At 34.6% G+C, this 17,839-nt stretch overlaps 3 protein-coding genes and 1 long non-coding RNA gene across 6 annotated transcripts; 2 read left to right on the top strand and 2 right to left on the bottom strand.

Annotated features, from left to right (window-relative positions):
- The first annotated feature begins 1,563 nt into the window (after positions 1-1,563).
- LOC106771070 (3-isopropylmalate dehydratase large subunit, chloroplastic) lies at positions 1,564-6,924 on the top strand. Its single transcript, XM_014656965.2, has 15 exons — positions 1,564-1,656; positions 1,786-1,926; positions 2,012-2,182; positions 2,308-2,460; positions 2,963-3,031; positions 3,120-3,236; positions 3,591-3,665; positions 3,801-3,878; positions 3,961-4,056; positions 4,140-4,189; positions 4,439-4,493; positions 4,610-4,741; positions 5,262-5,309; positions 5,396-5,554; positions 5,882-6,924. The coding sequence occupies exons 1-15, from the start codon at positions 1,621-1,623 to the stop codon at positions 6,017-6,019; spliced, it is 1,518 nt and encodes a 505-aa protein (XP_014512451.1). The 5' UTR covers positions 1,564-1,620; the 3' UTR covers positions 6,020-6,924.
- Positions 4,749-6,015, bottom strand: LOC111242373. The gene is made up of 3 exons (XR_002669326.1): positions 5,629-6,015; positions 5,427-5,560; positions 4,749-4,914 (listed from the first exon to the last, which is right to left on the bottom strand). It is a non-coding gene; the product is annotated as an uncharacterized LOC111242373 (long non-coding RNA).
- Positions 6,925-7,963: 1,039 nt separating the features above from the next.
- LOC106772544 lies at positions 7,964-10,972 on the top strand. The gene is made up of 6 exons (XM_014659009.2): positions 7,964-8,664; positions 9,047-9,219; positions 9,453-9,531; positions 9,633-9,860; positions 10,423-10,595; positions 10,839-10,972. Exons 1-6 carry the CDS (start codon positions 8,185-8,187, stop codon positions 10,894-10,896), a joined length of 1,191 nt encoding a protein of 396 aa, XP_014514495.1. The 5' UTR covers positions 7,964-8,184; the 3' UTR covers positions 10,897-10,972.
- LOC106772543 (putative G3BP-like protein) lies at positions 10,536-17,041 on the bottom strand. Of its 3 annotated transcripts, XR_002669325.1 has the most exons (11): positions 16,635-17,037; positions 16,415-16,549; positions 15,796-16,102; positions 14,370-14,635; positions 14,085-14,268; positions 13,744-13,865; positions 12,748-12,813; positions 12,404-12,485; positions 11,874-12,050; positions 10,796-10,929; positions 10,536-10,653 (listed from the first exon to the last, which is right to left on the bottom strand). XR_002669325.1 is itself a non-coding variant. In XM_014659008.2 (9 exons), the coding sequence occupies exons 1-9, from the start codon at positions 16,671-16,673 to the stop codon at positions 11,896-11,898; spliced, it is 1,350 nt and encodes a 449-aa protein (XP_014514494.1). In that variant the 5' UTR covers positions 16,674-17,041; the 3' UTR covers positions 11,696-11,895. The 3 variants fall into 3 exon arrangements, 2 of the variants coding, with proteins under 2 accessions (XP_014514494.1, XP_014514492.1); XM_014659008.2 differs by lacking the exons at positions 10,536-10,653; positions 10,796-10,929 and having other exon boundaries at positions 11,696-12,050; positions 14,085-14,262; positions 16,635-17,041; XM_014659006.2 differs by lacking the exons at positions 10,536-10,653; positions 10,796-10,929 and having other exon boundaries at positions 11,696-12,050; positions 16,635-17,036.
- Between the last annotated feature and the right edge of the window lie 798 nt (positions 17,042-17,839).

The raw sequence follows: 17,839 nt of genomic DNA, 5'->3' as shown, positions 1-17,839 counted from the left end.
TCAAATATAAGAAATTGATATAAATTCTAATCCAAAATCTTTAAGAAAAAGTTTATAAATCTTTCACACTTAATTTTCTCATTTCTATTTAATGGACTCAGTTGAATTCTTTTTTATTTTTATTTTTCTAGTAACATCGAAAAAAAGAAAAAAACTACAATTTGACCATTTCAAACTTCTTTTTTGTTAACTTTTGTGAAGAGGAATGGGAACAGAGAAAGGGATGCGGATGCTTGAATTAACTGAACTGCTTCCATGTAGTTAAGAACAGATGCAATGTATCATTGAAATCAGGTATCTCCTTTTTGAAAATGGCTTCTATTAACAATTATGTCTGGACGACCTTAATGGGCCTTTTGAACGACAACATGTGGTAAAACAAACAGTGTTCAAACTCAGGGCAGAAGAAATTGTTTCCTCCGATTCCTTTTGTGAGGAACTGAAATTTTGCTATTATTCGTCGAGGTTTTGGGATCGAAAGAAGACAAAATTAATTCCAATCAAAGTTTATCTACCTAATGATTTGACACTCAGCACAATATTTTATATACACAGAGAGAGAAAAAAAGACGGATAAAATATTCCAATAATACCTTTGAAAGAATTAATTAAACTCTGTCCTTTATTTCTTTTTTATGACTTTTTTACTTGAAAAGATTTAAGGAGTAATTGAGTAGATTTGAAAGGATTTAAAGATAATTTTTGTTGTTGTTTATTTGAGTGGATTTAGAAATAAATAAAAGTGGACTTGGAATTAAAGTTTATGAGAATTAGTGTATGATTTAATTTACGTGATAGATTAAAAAAATTTATTTCCAAATGTACATTCACTTGTCTCCAAATCCACTCAAATAAATAACAATAAAAATTATGTTCAAATCTTCTCAAATTCACTCAATTACTCTCTCTCAAATTTCTTCAAGTGAAAAAAACATTAAAGTATTATATACAAGAAAATTTAACATCTAGATAAGTATGTTTATATACATTATAAGGAGTGGTATAAGATATCTTCTCATATTTCCAATATAAACTCTGTAATTTATTTTAAATAATGATTCAGAATAAATAGCTAAATTATGTGACTTTTTCTTTCATTCACAGCAGTCCTTCTATTTTCGTATGGGTATTCCCTCCTACTAGTTTCTAGTCAAAACTAAATGATGAAATATAAAATGAAAAACTTTTTTATGATTAGAGGTTAGAAGTGAATTTTAAGTTATACTTAATCTCATAAAATCGACTTGTAAGATAAAATTTATCTATTTATATAATGATCTTATCTCTTAGTTATCATAATTCCAACACAAACTTAAATACCTTGGCATGGTTAAGGATGTGTTCTCAGCATGAAATGTTAAAATCTAATCCACATTCCAGTGAAAGCTGGACAGATTTGAGCATGAATTAAAAAGTGAAAGGGTAAATGGAAAAACAATCATTCAGCAAAAATTTTGCGTTGAAAGAGACTTGGATTGCAGCTATAGGCTGCTTAGTTCAAGGGAAATTGGCCATAAATTTCACTTTTTTGTTTTCATTTTGTTCTTGAAACTCTCTCTCTCTCTCTCTCTCACACACACGCACAGACTAAAACAGAAAAGCAAAATCTGTTCATTGATCATGGCATTCATCTCTTCACTTTTCATAACTTGCAAGGTCTTTCCACCAATAAGCTTACATTCCACACACACAAACACTACAACATTAATGTTAATATTCTCTTATTATCATAGACTATAACCATTGTTTTCTCAGATTCTGAATTATTCTGATACTTTGTTTCAGAAAGACTTGAGTTTCTCTGCTCTTCCTTCACAATCCTTTACAATAGGGCAAAGACAGACATGCAAGAAAACATCATCAAAGAAGATTGTTTCTGTTGTGTCATCCCAGAAGAACAAACGGAATCCTTCTGCAACTGGCTCAGTTCTGTTCACTTTCTTCACGTTTTCCAATGACATGCTCAAATTATTATACATAGTGCTAATATTGGTGCGTTGGTTCACTGCAGACCAAAATTCCCATGACTGCAACAGAGAAGATTCTGGCAAGAGCTGCTGAGAAAGGTGAAGTGAGACCAGGGGAAAACGCATGGACAAATGTGGATGTTTTGATGATCAATGATATCACTTGTCCAGGGATAACTGGAATCTTCAAGAAACAGTTTGGCAACACTGCAAAGGTATCTCCAACATGTTTTCTTTGGAACATGTTTGAAATTTTAGTTATGAATAAACTGTTTAGTGATGATACGTTACTACTACATTCTTGAATAATAATAGTGATGTGAAATTTGTACACCATAAGGTTTGGGACCGTGAAAAGGTTGTGGTTATCCCTGATCACTATATATTTACAAATGATGAACGTGCACACCGCAACGTGGATATTGCAAGAGACTTTTGTGTGGAGCAAGATATCAAGTACTTCTATGATATTCAAGATCGCAGTAATTTCAGGGTACGCTTTCTCTTTAGTCTTTTTTTCGTTTTTATAGTTTGTTTGGAGTGATGAGAGAGGAAATGAGAAAGTGAAGGTTTGATCCTTTGCCGTTTTAAGGATTTCAAAGAACTTAATATATATAGAATCTCAGCATAGAAAATGTTTGTTTAAAAAAGGTAAAAATTATTGTTGGAAGTCCTACATCGACTAGAGATAAGACCAATTCAGTGTATATAAATGGATGCAAACCTTATCCTACAAGCTAGTTTTGTGGGGTTGAGTTAGACTTAAAAGTTTAATTCTACCATGGTTTCAGAGCCATGATTAGAGTCTATCTTAGCGATATTCCGTTATCGGGCTACTAATTCAGTATATATAAGTGGGTACAAACTTCACCCTACAAGCCGGTTTTATAGGATTGAGTTAGGTTTAAAGTTCACTTCTAACAATTATAACCATAGTTCAATTAATGTCAACCATCATTATATCAAACCCCCCTTAATTATTTTACACATTGCAGGCTAATCCAGATTATAAAGGTGTTTGTCACATTGCTCTGGCACAAGAGGGTCATTGCAGACCTGGAGAGGTGAGTTCTGTTAAAAAAGCTAAGACATGTTAAAATCTGAAATCTACAGATTTCAGAAATGTTCTGATCACTTCATATGTGACAACAGGTCTTGTTTGGTACTGATTCACACACCACATCAGCTGGAGCATTTGGTCAGTTTGCCACAGGAGTTGGTAATACTGATGCAGCTTTTATATTAGGGACAGGGAAGATCTTACTCAAGGCAAGTAAAAAAGTGTCTTCATTTTGTTATATATAAAAAATACTTGGATTTTGTAGATGAGGGTGAAGACTTTTCATTAGGACTACGAGTCTTATAAGACTGATATTCAATCATCCATAAATATCTTATTTATATCAACTCCAAGGATTCTAGAACTATTAAAAAGGTGATACAGCATATTATCCATGCACCAAGCCTAATAGTATTTTGGGTAAAGGAGTGTATTGGGAAAATCAAAATTTTGTGTCTTTCTTCCAGATGAGCCAACACCACTATTTCTGCTTCTTCTGCATAACATCTTAGTATTTGTTGATATCAACCATGGTTAATGTCTGAAACATGCTTAAACTGCAGGTGCCTCCAACATTAAGATTTGTACTAGATGGTGAAATGCCCAGCTATTTGCTTGCAAAGGATCTAATCTTGAACGTGGGTGATGTTTTCCTCTCACGTGTTTTTCCATTTTAATAAAATGTGGTTAATCAAAACTCCTTGGCACTAGTATATTATAACATTGTTTTCTCTCAAAGGTGTTGCCTTTTGAAACCCTTTACCCTCATTCAGATCATTGGTGAAATATCTATGTCTGGTGCAACATATAAAACGATGGAGTTTGTTGGGACAACAGTTGAAAGTTTAAGTGTATGTATATTTAACTTTTCATTTTTTTGTCTATGCTATTTTATTTGCTCAAGTATGTGACTTTGGAATTGTTGTATCGTAGATGGAAGAAAGGATGACACTGTGCAATATGGTTGTAGAAGCTGGAGGGAAAAATGGTATTGTTGCTGCTGATGAGACCACATACAAATACTTAGAGGTTATTGGAGTTAATCAATGCCCTTAATGCATTCCCTTTCTCTCACTGCCATGGATTTTATATTGTTGAGTGGTTTTGCACAGGATAAGACGTCTTCACCATATGAGCCAGTTTTTAGTGATGAGAATGCAAGGCAAGTTCTGTTTGCTACTCATATATATACATATATATACATTAATGATATATATATATATATATATATATATATATATATATATATATATATATATATATATATATATATATATATAGACACATAATCAAAATATAAATCCCCTTTTCTGTATAATTTATATATTTCCACCTTGGTTTTCTTCGTTTTTCTCTTATGTGATTTTTTCAAATCTCTGTTTTTTTCTTGTCTTTTCTCGTTATGTGCTAGATTTCTAGCCCGGTATAGATTTGATGTATCAAAGATGGAACCATTGGTTGCCAAGGTACTTTGACTTCAACTCATATTCTTTGGCTTCATTTTGCCATAAAAGTGTAAAGAACTTTGTATTGTAAAAAATCATTGTGTTTGATTGCTAATATAGTTTAAACCACCACACAGCCACATTCCCCTGATAATCGTGCTTTGGCAAGAGAATGCAACCATGTGAAAATTGACAGAGTATACATTGGATCCTGTACTGGTGGAAAGACTGAAGATTTTATGGCTGCAGCAAAAGTTTTCTTAGCGGGTGTATGTCTATTACAATTTCTTATTATACTTCATATTCTTTATAACATACAAACTGCATATATTTTATGGTGGAGAATGGATCCATTTTGGGGAGGGCTTGAAACAATCACTTCTCTTCATGAAGGATGACAATCCTGCAGTGACTTTCATGTCTATGTTTGCAATCTGTCATGCTGATGAATTAGAGTCAGGAGTTTTGAATTGAGCAAACATGTTATTTTTCACCCCACCAGTAATGGAAGTCTTCAAATTAAAAATCACTATAAATAAGTTTACTTCAATATCTATGTCTGATTGTAAATGTGTTAGCCATATATAATAACTCTTGCAAATGAGATTGTAAATAATAACACTTACAATGCATACAAGAAAAGCACAGGTTTTATGAACAGGAGTATGTGAGACAATTGGATAGTTTGATCTTAGTGATTTTTTATTTTTCTGCTTAGTAAACATTAGTAACTGGCACTTCTATTTATTTCTTTATCATCTTTACATGATGAAACCGGTTCCATTGTAGGGAAAAACTGTCAAAGTTCCTACTTTTCTTGTTCCTGCTACACAGAAGGTGGGTGAAGGATTACTGTTTCTATTCAATTTATGGGGTGTCTCCTGTTTCATTAGTGTCAATTACCAAAATTATCAAATTTTCAGGTTTGGATGGACCTGTACACACTTGAGGTACCTGGTTCAGGTGGCAAGACTTGTTCAAAGATTTTTGAAGAAGCTGGATGTGATCCTCCAGCAAGTCCTAGTTGTGCTGCATGTATGGGTGGCCCAAGAGACACATTTGGACGTTTGAATGAACCCCAGGTAAACCTGCACTTTCTTCAAATCGAACTTACCCTTTATAAAATATTGCTTAAAAAGAAAATTTTAGTGTGTACCTAAAATAGTTGGATCTCTTGGAAACATCATGTGATAAAAATTATTGCTCAGAGCCAAATACAAAACCCAAAACGTAGTTGGGTCATATTCCAGTTAACGCCACTGCCCTTCTGCTAAAGTCAAATTCCTTAGAAAAGGCTGGCTTGTATTTTCTGGAGCAGCTATAGATAAATGCCGAGAAACTTCCTATATATTTTGAATGTGTTATTGTTTTTGCTTTCGATGTAACCGATGAAAGGACACTCTATGCAGGTCTGTGTCTCAACAACAAATCGAAATTTCCCTGGTCGGATGGGGCACATAGAAGGCCAGATATATCTTGCTTCTCCGTATACTGCAGCAGCTTCTGCACTAACTGGTTTCGTAACTGATCCCAGGAAGTTCCTGTAGATAAGCTACCATGTTTAGACAGCAGTTTCTACCTACTTGGAAAAATAAATGATAGAACTGAAAGGATTTATATGCTAGAGCCAGAATCATGCATTTGGTAAAAATGAGCTTGTAAGCGGGATTTTTAAAACTACAGCAGTTGGAAAGTTGTCAAGATAGATTGGTATGGTTGATAATGTTTACAGAACAAGATATACATGCAAGGGTTTCTGTTGAAACTCATCTGCTACATTACAACACAAGAATAATACAATGCTTCTTAATCAATCAAAGGGTGTTTTTTTTTTTCTTGTAGTTAATTTCCTCATGTTATCAAACAAGAATTGAGGTTATGTGATTGCAACGAAATGTTGAGGCATCTGAAACTTTTCAAATCTGCCTCACAAATGCTTACTCAAGCATGTTTATTTAAGCACAAAATAGTTTACTTGCACTTGACATGTATATCCCATGGAGAGTCATATATTCTCCAACGAGTGCATTGATGACATGGAACAACATTTACATGAATATTCCCATGTTGTTGTAGTGGGTTTGGATCCATCAGAGAAGACTGCTGGTATTGTTGTCCATGGAGACAGAGCGGCGGGCCTTCTTTCCTTTAGAGTTGCTGCCGCAACCAACATAGCATTCAACACCGCAGATCGCCTGAGAACAACCCACTCTCACTATGACCCTTACCCTTACCCTTTACCCCGCCCCCACCCCCCACTCCTGCCACCGCCTCCACTCGATGTATTGCCACCGTCGGTGTGCCTTCGAGAGTGGCGGCTGGTCTTTGTGCTCGATGTCGGGTGGCTAGAGAGCTCGCCCTGATCAATCACTGGCGGCAGGTCTGACCGCCAGCTCCTGTCCAATCTCCACCCTCCCACCATCTCGTGTTCCCCCTAGTCAATCACGGGCTTTCTCGCTATAGCCGCGGCCACTTCCGACGGGGATGGCCCCAGCTCCGACTCCATCATCACCATTTGTCCCATGTTCCCCATGTTTCACCTCCGCGGCGTCATGTACTCAATCCCACTGTTCACCTTTCCGAACGAATGCATCGGCGTCCCCCTCTTCGGATTGAGATTCGATACCGTCAGCGACGCCCCCACCGCCGGTGAGTTCCGAAACTGCAGCTTCGGAGATGTCATATATTGCGGCATGGGAGATGCTATATACTGCAGATTCTGCAAATTCTTAAACTGCGGCGCCGGAAAACTGATGTACTGCGGTGCCGGAGAGTTCTTAAACTGTTGCACCGGAGAATTCATAAACTACGGTTTCGGAGAATTCTTGAACTAGGGTGCCGGATAGTTCATATATTGTGGCGCTGGTGAGTTCTTAAATTGCGGTGCTGGCGAGCTCATATGCCTTGCCGGAGAATTCCTGAACTTGTCGTTCCATTTAATGTAATATTTATTATTCAACAACAAAATTCATTTAATGTAAACAATATTTTCATTTACACTATTTTTAAATAGTTTTTTTATTCACTAAAAACCATTCAAAATGTAAAATAAAAAAGTAGATTTCATTCATTCTTGGCTTTGTTCGATAAAAAGTTGTGCAGACATACACATACAAATACCATAAAATCAACCAATGTAAGTACTTTCATGTGACAATACTCTTTCTTCCTGCACTTCTTCAGCAGAATCACGTTGGTCTTGCTTCTGCTGGGTGGTCTTTTGACCTTCTTTTCATAACTCCACTTTCAAAACTAAAATCAATTATATTTTTCACTTGAATCTTAATTAATAAATTATATAGAATAAAGAAAATTAGACTTTTATTACATTTTTATTTTATTAATTTGTACAGTTTTTCTAGCTCAATTTAAAAAAATATACAATTATTATTAAATTGAGAACTAAATATACAATTATTGTGGTCATGTTCCTCCTCGTGGTCTAATGAAAGGTGGACTTGGGATCTGGATTTTTGTAACATAAAGCAAGCGAAAAATATTTAAAAAACTTGGACCAGAATTAATGCTGATAAACTAGAAACAAACAATTTGCCATTTCTCAATAACTCAGTCTCTTGCCATAATATTGCTAGCAATATTTAACAACCGACCTTGCTTTTTTAGGCTGTGTTTTTCATCCTTGCATATCAAGTTTAACATCTCTGAGACTAGCAGCAAATTACAGATATTGGCATATCTTGTTGATAGCACCATGGACAGTTCCAAGTCAGTGATGGAGGATGACTTTGAATCGACAACCTTGTACTCAGCTCCATCATTTGCAATATACAACAACCCTGATGGAGATGGAGATGATGGCATCACCCCAGAAGATATTTTGAAGAAAACTCTTTTGTTTGGACAGAGTTTGGAAGTCACGGGCAGTGGTGAGTTCAGTTTTGAGAACAAGAAGATGGATTTGATTGAGGAAGGTGAGAATGAGAATGATTGGTCCAATGGGATTCAGAATTTGAGTATTGAAGAGGAAGATGTTGAACCAGCTAGTCCTCCCATGTATCTGGCAACGGGGCTTGGGGTTGATGCTGACATAGGATTTGATAAACTTATGGATGATGATATATTTAATCCCAACTTGCAAGAAAGTGAGGATCTTGAAGGGTATTACAAGAGGATGGTTGATGAGTATCCCTGCCACCCTTTGCTTCTCAAAAAGTATGCGCAGTTTTTACAAGTGAGTTGTCAATCATGAATGAAACTGATTGCAAATCTTGCAGATTTCGGATTAGTTTGTGCATTCTTCAATTAAAAAATACATCACTTTTGAAATTTGGTTCTGACATGAATAGATGCAGGTCTTAGTTTTAGATTGATTTGGGCATAGACATTGAACCTTTCATGTTTGTAGTAAATCCCATGAGGCATGTCTATTAGGACAACTCGTTTTCTGAAAATCATTTATAAGAGTTAATTAGGTTTGTAAGAGGCATGCTTGGATGACAAACGAAGGTATATTGTTTAATCATCACCTTTTAGTTTCTTTGAGACTAGCATGAAGTTTCTCATAGTTCTTCTCAGAAGCTTGACATCCTATTTGTTACATCTAATGATGATAGTCTAATGGAGACCTTCAAGGGGCTGAAGAATACTTCCTTCGTGCTACCATGGCAGATCCTAATGACAGTGAAACCTTGACACAGTATGCGAAGCTAGTGTGGGAGAATCATCGTGACAAGGATACAGCATTAGTCTATTTTGAACGTGCAGTTCAAGCTGCTCCTCAAGACAGGTAGATTGCCACAGCCAAAATATCCATCTCATTTAAAATTAAATACAACGTGGTCATTGTGTTTTGAAGGCTAAAATTATCATCAGTTAGAGCTTAGTACCAGCCTAAAAGTTGCTCTTCAACCTTACTCTAGCCTGCAGAAATTGAAAGCTTCTATTTAGACAAGCAAATTGTTCAGTTTTTCATGACTAAAAAAATAAGATAACGGTAAATATGTAATATATCCTTTTCAGCCATGTTCTTGCAGCATATGCTAGTTTTCTCTGGAAAGTTGAAGATTTTGATGATGAAGATGGAAAACATGAAATTCAGGTGTTTTTGCGTTTTCTGATCTTTTTCATTTCTTAGGGGTCATTTCTTTTTCTGAATGATACATTAATTATTTAATACTCACGGTTTATATCTAAGCGCAGAGTGACATGGAAAATCAAAAGACCGAACTTTTGAAGCCCTCCAAAGAAACAAGTGATCCAATCAGCCAAGTCTCAGTTCTTTCAAGTAGACAGGAGACTGATGCAGCACTAATTACAGCAGCTAATTGTGGTGAGGAAAGTAATTTTGAAGATTATTTTCAGAAGATGATTGATGAAAATCCAAACAATCCTTTGTTTCTGAAAAAGTATGCTCAGTTTCTGTTGCAGGTGAGGTTTTTCATTTTATTTTAATGTTCAGAGTCAAACAAATCTTTTAGGAAATACGTTGGGCATATGATTAAACACCAACAGATGCTTCTTTGTCTAATTTTCTTTTTCAATGTAGCAGCACATGCAATGCAAGCTTCTTAAGCTGTCTTAATACTTTGAATGAAGAAAGTCTTCTTACCATTATTCTCTGTTCTCTTTTGTTCTAAAACATTTTATTTTGGTTTGCTGGGACGAAATCAGTACACAGAATATTCATTTATGGCGTTAAACAACAACCAGCCTCTTACAAATTGAGGCACAAACTATGATTTGTTAGATGAACCTCTCTCTCCATTTATAATGAAGTTTTTAACAAGCACGGTGCTTTGCACTATAGCCCCTTCATATAAGCCATAACTACCATAATAGATTTAAGCATGTCTGACAACTATTCATCATTACAGCTCAAGGGTATATATCAGAATTTACATGAGTGCAAACTTTATATCACTTACTTTATGATTAGAGAATTCTGAGCCTTATAAAGTTGAGTTCATGCACCTCCACTTTAAATGTACAGTCCAAGAGAGATCATCAAGCAGCAGAGGATTACTACTCACGTGCAATAGTAGCTGATCCCAGTGACGGTGAAATGATATCGGAATATGCCAAACTAGTATGGGAACTTCATCATGACGAGGAAAAAGCTTCATTTTTATTTGAGCAAGCAGTTCAGGCTACTCCTGGGAATAGGTACAGTTTTGAGACACATCTTATATAAAACGTTATGCTTCTGAACATGTTTGTAATTCTGAAAAATAGGAGAGGAAAATTCATGGTGGCCAGGCTCTTCTTGATCCTTCGTTGAAAGAATTATTGAATCATCTATAGCTAGTGCGCAATGCAGTATACATGTGCCCTTAATTATGAACAAAAGAAAAAGAAATATTTACATAAATAATTAAGATGCAACTGTTACAACTTTTCTTCTTTCAGCAATGTTCTAGCAGCATATACGTCCTTTCTCTGGGAAACAGATGATGGGGAAAGCTGAAATTTAGAGGCAGAGCCATGTTCAAGTGATATTCTGCAGAAAAAGGTGCCAAATAAATGCTTGTGGTTGCTGGTGAATAAAGAAACTGCACACAATCAACACATCTTAGCAGAAAGTTTAACTCATCCACAATAAAGAAAACCGTATTTATTTTACTAACTGCATTTCTTTGGCCTTTATTTTTCTAGAAGGGCATGTATCTAATGTAGCAGCAGGAAAATAATAACTTACGAAATGATTTATGATTATGATAAAAAAACTAGTTAAGAGAAATTTCTTTCCCTAATTAGTATTGCATTCATTGAGATGTACCCTGCTAATTGATGGACCTTGTTCTAATCTATTCTTATACTACTATGCCTATCCTTGTTACGCCAAAGAGCTAGTTAGGGATAAAAAAATTTCATGCAGTCACATGAAAGATTCCATGAAAAACCTACACATTTTTTGTGTGAAGATGAAGTGATGCTAATAATAATAATAATAATTGAGAAAACTTAATAATATCAATTTTTTTTATAGTGTTCCAATAACATGTAATGGAAATTCTGGTTTGACATGCCCAAGCGCACGCACAATGATCTCATTTGTTTTTAGGAATATAATAACAAATTATACAGAGTTCACTGGATTTGTAAGAAGTTTCTACAGGAACAATCTAATGAAAGCGCTTATAAATTACACATTTTAACAAATGTTACAAAATAACTTAGAAACAATTAAATTATCTTAACCATATATTGTTCCTTATATTTCCTCCAAGAAAGTATTTAACAGTTCGTACTACTCTGAATGACCCTGAAACAAACGGCTCTTACATTAAAAATAAATAAATAAATAACAATCATATTCCAAGAACATAATTTAAGGCATAAAAATATCAATATTTGGATCTTAACATCTATTGAAAGTGACTATTTGATGCTGAAATCTCAAAATTTGATTCTCTTGGTAAAAAAATATGGTTATTGTTGAACCTTGATAATCTCAATACCCCCTCTATTGGCGGGTAGTGGGTCTATAGAAAGCGTTTCCTCTTGTTTTATTGTACTCTCTTTCACTTCCATCTTGCCCATTTCCCCTGCCATAGCTCCTTGGACCAAAACGCCCTCTCTGTGCATCTGATTGATAGCCACTTCTTCCTCTGCCCCTCCCTGTTGATGATCAAGTCAGAAAAACCAAAAAGCTGAAAAAGAAAAAATGTTTCTAGAAAATAATCATAACCTACAAATTTTCAGATTCATAAAAACAACTTCTTGACTATTTGAGCTGATGTCCCAAAAATCCAGTTTCTTTAAAAAACAACTTATTTTTCATAAAAAACAGCTAAAAAAGTGAAGAAAAAAGGCTTCACAAACATGTAATTTCTCTGAACTTTCATTTTAACCAAGTATTATATACATGTGTGTGAATGTGTGTGTATATATCTTGAGTCAAGGATATTCATGAACAGAGAAATTTTGGGGAAGAAAAAACACAATAGAGAAGAAAACTTAAGAAGACATACTTCCTCCTCGGGAAGGGATGTTACTGTTTGGTCTTCGTTCCTCAATGTATACTTGTCTTCCTGCTACTTCAACAGATCCTGCCTGTAAACATACAAAACAAACATGAGTCTACATCTTATGAAATTGGAAAAATGTCACTTAAAAGGTGAAAACCTGGAAATATACCAAAGATCAGGAACAGTTTAATTGTTAGATCAGCAGTGCAGATCGAAAATTTGTGTAATAATTGTGAGCAACTAGTATGTTTAACATTGTTTTTTGCTGAAACGGGGGTGATATTAAAACATGATTTTAATTCCAAAGCAAGTGGATATCATAAATTTCTCTAAAACGGAATCCAAACCTTGACTGCATTATGAACCCCATTCATATCTTCAAATTCAACAAATGCATAGCAGACTCCCACATCCTGGAGATAACTGGAAAAATTAGCTCTGTAATGGGATACAAATGAATTAATAAAGTAAAATAGTTATTTAAAACATAGTAGACATTCCCTAATAGCAGTGCAAAGCCACATAGCTGCTAATTTGAAGTTACACATTACATAAACAACAATACAAATAACTAATATTTAAGATGGAGACGTTTTTTTATCAATGCAAAGACAACACCAGATTAGAATTTAGAGGAAATAAAAATTATATGGTAGAGTTTAGAAGAACAAGAGAGCACAGAACACTGAATACAAGACCTGTTCTATTATAGACTGAGAGTGGTGAAAGACCAGAGGATAAAACAGAGCAATGTTGTAAGATTGAAGGATTGGTCAGATCAATGCCCAAAGCAAGCTGTGATGTCAGAGATCTCATCACAGAAGGATGGATGGGGATTCTCTCTGAGTGGGCATGGCATGCAAGTGAGGGAGGAATAGAGTTTTTGATCGGATAAAATATCAATTGTAGGAAATCCCAAGATTTTCCCCATAAAAGAGCAATATGACACCACTACAGTGCCAGAAGAGGAACTTTCATTTGCAAACATAGTAAATGAAATTGCTATAATTGCATGTCAAAGCACACAAAATTACACTAATACACAAAAACTGCTCCAAGGCTGGAATCCAATGTGCAAAGCTGCTATAGCAGCACCATCACATATGATTGACTACAATGATTTGATGATGTAAAAACCATGTCAAAGCACACAAAATTGCATGTCAAAGCACACAAAATTGCATATCAAACCATGTCAAAGCTGCTATCATTGCATGTCAAAGCACACAAAATTACACTAATACACAAAAACTGCTCCAAGGCTGGAATCCAATGTGCAAAGCTGCTATAGCAGCACCATCACATATGATTGACTACAATGATTTGATGATGTAAAAACCTACCTTGCGACTTCTTATGACTACACCATCAGGTCGAATCCTGCCAAAATTCTTCAATTCCTCTTCAATTTCAGAAGCAGAGACGGTAGGGGACAAGTTTCTCACATAAACAGATTTGATTTCATCTGAAGACATTTTCAATCAAATAAAATGTTACTAATAAATGAGTAGTTAAAAATAAAACCCATACATAAGCAATCAATGATTCCTTTAAGCAAATTCGATTATTGGTGAAAAGATGAAATGAGCCGTCATAAACGGGCATCAACACCAAAGAGTAACTATCTAAAAAAAAATAAAAATAAAAATTGAATGAATTAGTCTCAACAAGTACACATAGTTACCTTCATCATCAGCTGTGGGAATGTCCTCCGCTACATCAGTTTCAGACCTTTCAAATGCTTTAGTCAATGTAGGTGTTTTCTGACTACTAGTTGGTGTAGAATGCTCCTTGTCCAAAGAAGGCACCTTCTTCAGAGATGGCTGAGAAGCTACAGATGGTGTAACTTGTCCTTTAGCAACCTGTAACTTCAAACAGTTTCATAACATAGTCAGTTCTGAAGTCATAACAGAATCACAAAAAGAAAAACATCATGCAGTAAGTAATCCATTCATTAGTTCACACATACGATGGAAGCATAAGTATGTTTTAGGGGCTCCTCGGGAGGTTCTTCGGCAGAAGAAGGTGCATGTTCTTGTACATCATTCACAGAAGGTTGAAAAAAACCATGTGACTCTTCAGCGATGACATCTTCCTGAACATGTTCAGATTCATGGACTTGTGCAATTTGTTGCTGTGAAAATCCATAGGTATTGACTGCCCCGTTTTCTTTGACCTCATTTGTAGCACCGAAGTCCCTTGCCTGTATATCTCCACCCAACAGGTAGTTGGAAACTGTAAAAGTAAAACTCAGATCTCAATTACTAGAAAATACTATATTTTGAAGAATTGAGTATACCCCATAACCAGCCACAATGGTTATAAAACAAAAACAAAATGAAGTTTTAATGCTTTATAAGAACATTTATCAATAATAAATGCAGTTTGCAATTAATCTCCCCTTCCCATCTTACAATATAAAATAAAATCACCACCAACCACTTGTTATGGACAGATTCATATGGATATATGGTTCAGATTTATAAGGCTATAAACTCTTGGTTATGGCAATTAATCTTCACTTACCATTTTACACTAAAAAATATCACCATCAACTGCTTGTTATGGCTAAACTCATACGGATATATGGTTCAGATTTATTAAGCTAGAAACTCGTTGATAGAAATCTTTGGTTGCCATTTATACTAAGTCCCTATTTGTGTAAAAGAAAACAAAAAACAATAAAAATTGAACGTTCTTCTATAAGTTAAATCAAAATATGCAAGTCAATTTTCAGAGAAGTTAAATGAGAGATTTCCACTAAACAGAATAAGTTGATTTTAACTTATGAGAAAAGTTCGTTTTATTTAACTCTCATATTTTTCTCTGAAAATATTTAGAACAAGTTTATCCAAATAGAACCTAACAACTAAATTAAAATTTGATAACAGCAACAATACAGTCGTGAATGTGACAATGGCCGGTGACGATGTAGAGAATAGACAAGATACAACATTTGACTATACATAAACAATAAATACAGACCTGCAATAATGAGCTACACAGTTATCAGTTGCAGTAGCACCAGATGCAATGCACGTGATGATAATAGCTTAGGAATCCAAATAAGGGAATAAAGTTCAATAACTTACATTTTCTGATTTAACACCTTAAGAACTACCAGATCCTCTGGGACAAGCAATATATAATGAAAATTTGACTACCAGTCTAAGTCAGGTTTTGAACAAAATCAGATAAAAAATCCACATAAAAAAACAGGGATCATCCATGATAACAGTAGAAAGTCATAGAGACCTAACTTCTGAGTACATATGGCAGTAGAAACAATATTGCACTTTTCATTTATCTTCAAATGACAATAACTAATAAGTGAATCAATAATTATAAGATTCAATCAAAACTCAAAAGATCCCAAAGGCTGAAATAGAACATACCTGGTTTATTAATTGTACTAGGAGCATTTAATTTTGAGTCAAAATTGCTCTGAGCCAAAAATGCAGGCTGGAGATTATGAACTGGCTCCTCGTCAACAAAGTGAAAAATATCATTGAGCACAAAGAAGCCCATTTCTTGGGGTGCAAGGAAGAATAATTGCATAAATTTCCTCCTCACATTGTAGTCCTTTAGTTGTGCAGAACCAAAAACCGATATAAGAACGCCACCACTCCAAGATTCCAGACATTGTACTGTCTTGATTCCAATTCCAGTAAAACTGATTGACATAATAAGCGCGTGGATTTGCTGCCCAGAGAGAAATTTCTTTAATTCTGGGGGAAATAAGAGTTTCACTATAATAATTGGACAAAACCAGAACAGTTCTACCACTAAATAAACTGAATAATATAATAATTCAAAAACAGCGGTCAGAACCTCTTATAAAAAACTGACTAATATCACACAAGAGAAAACCAGAACAAAAAGCTAGAAAGGCTGAAAATGTCCTATAACATATTCCAAATAATCAAATTCCCAATAATGCAATTATATTTCAAACCTCGATATAAATGCCAAAATATCCTTAAAATAGAAAACAAAAGAAAAAAAAAAACGAACCAGCATTGCAGTGGCAGTGTCCCTGGCATTGCCATCAATTCGTATCACAGTGCTGGCGTCAGAGTAGAACTGATACACCAACTCGGGCTTGGTCTCAAGAACATGGTAGTACTGCCCCACAAAGTAGGTACCCACCTGAAGAAAACAAAATGGTTGCTTTTGAGGTTAATTATCATGGCGGAGAAAAAGGGTGTGTGGGAAAAAGAAATTACACGTGAACCTGAGTAGCGGAGAGGGGAAACGTAAAGGGTGTGGCCATTGTAGAAAACCCTAAAAAGGAGGCGTCTTGCCCCCTCCCCCAATCAAAACCTCACCTCCCTTCAGATCCCCCTTGAGATCTGCACCACAGCAAGAGGTGAGATTTGAGACAGAGAGAGCGAGAGAGAGAGAGAGAGATTTATTTTTGTTTAGTTAATGTTGTCTGTGTTGTGATATGTTGAAGTTTAGTTTTGTTTTGTCTAGGTCTGTATTGTTGATGATATCATATTGCTGGAAGATGGAAGAAGAAGCATGCTGCTCCTTTTTCTTGGACTTCACTGTCTCACTCTTTAGGCTTAATTGTATTTTTTTTTTTCTCCATTAATTCCCAATATGAGATATTTTGGTGTTTCAGATTTTAGCGCCTTAAATTAGGGTTTTACCTTTTAAAATTAATGAAATTTGGTCCACTTATTAAAGTTCTATCCCATTTTGTACATCTAGAATGACATAGATGACATTTTCTAATAAGACAATAACATAACATAACATCATCATTTGTTCAAAATATAAATTTGATTTATTTGATAGTGTTTTGTCTTGTCATAATAGCTTTATTAGATATGTTGCTTGTTACATATCATGTCATCCTTTTAAACTGCATGCTCTGTGATTTGAGTTCATTCTCATTTGTAATCCACCTTCTCATGATCTTAATAACTGGACAGAGTTTATTTTAAAAGGTAAAATAACTTAATTAAAACTACATACATAAAATTCACTTCGGTATCATCCTCACACTAACAATTAGGAACACAAATAAACATAAATAATAATAATAAAGATAAATGACTGGATTTTTTTTTCTTTTGACATATATTTTTAATTTAGTTAAAATATAGTACACAAAATTGTATTATCATTTAATAACATGTTATGAAATTAATTTTTTTTATAGACATATTTTTTTTTAGCTAACCATATAAATAACTTACGCCATGAAAATCAAAGTTTAATTTATACTGCATAAGCAAGATATTGTTTAAATAAATAACTTACTATAACTCTCCTATGGTCATATCATTGTAATGAATAGAGTGAAGTCGCAAAATAGTTCAATCTTATTGGATGAATATGTTAAAATATTTTACAAAATAATATGTACAGACTTAATTTATTAATAGGGTTAATAAATCAATTCAATCTAATATAATTTATTTAAATATA

The sequence above is a fragment of the Vigna radiata genome, chromosome 8, assembly GCF_000741045.1.
Source record: "Vigna radiata var. radiata cultivar VC1973A chromosome 8, Vradiata_ver6, whole genome shotgun sequence".
Classification (NCBI taxonomy): Eukaryota; Viridiplantae; Streptophyta; class Magnoliopsida; order Fabales; family Fabaceae; genus Vigna; species Vigna radiata.
Note: the sequence above shows the minus strand (reverse complement) of the source record. Positions and strands in the feature narration are given on the sequence as shown.

What these genes read in the sequence shown, in the direction of transcription:
- LOC106772543 (XM_014659006.2), bottom strand. Translation starts at nt 16,673, where the DNA reads ATGGCCACACCCTTTACGTTTCCCCTCTCCGCTACTCAG. An exon ending in TTCCCCTCTCCGCTACTCAG is followed by an intron (nt 16,550 to 16,634) that starts GTTCACGTGTAA and finishes TGTTTTCTTCAG; the next exon opens with GTGGGTACCTACTTTGTGGG. An exon ending in GGGTTCATAATGCAGTCAAG is followed by an intron (nt 12,486 to 12,747) that starts GTTTGGATTCCG and finishes GTATGTTTACAG; the next exon opens with GCAGGATCTGTTGAAGTAGC.
- LOC106772544 (XM_014659009.2), top strand. Translation starts at nt 8,185, where the DNA reads ATGGACAGTTCCAAGTCAGTGATGGAGGATGACTTTGAATCGACAACC. An exon ending in AGTATGCGCAGTTTTTACAA is followed by an intron (nt 8,665 to 9,046) that starts GTGAGTTGTCAA and finishes TAATGATGATAG; the next exon opens with TCTAATGGAGACCTTCAAGG. An exon ending in CAGGCTACTCCTGGGAATAG is followed by an intron (nt 10,596 to 10,838) that starts GTACAGTTTTGA and finishes TTCTTCTTTCAG; the next exon opens with CAATGTTCTAGCAGCATATA.
- LOC106771070 (XM_014656965.2), top strand. Translation starts at nt 1,621, where the DNA reads ATGGCATTCATCTCTTCACTTTTCATAACTTGCAAG. An exon ending in TGGAACCATTGGTTGCCAAG is followed by an intron (nt 4,494 to 4,609) that starts GTACTTTGACTT and finishes ACCACCACACAG; the next exon opens with CCACATTCCCCTGATAATCG. An exon ending in GACGTTTGAATGAACCCCAG is followed by an intron (nt 5,555 to 5,881) that starts GTAAACCTGCAC and finishes CACTCTATGCAG; the next exon opens with GTCTGTGTCTCAACAACAAA.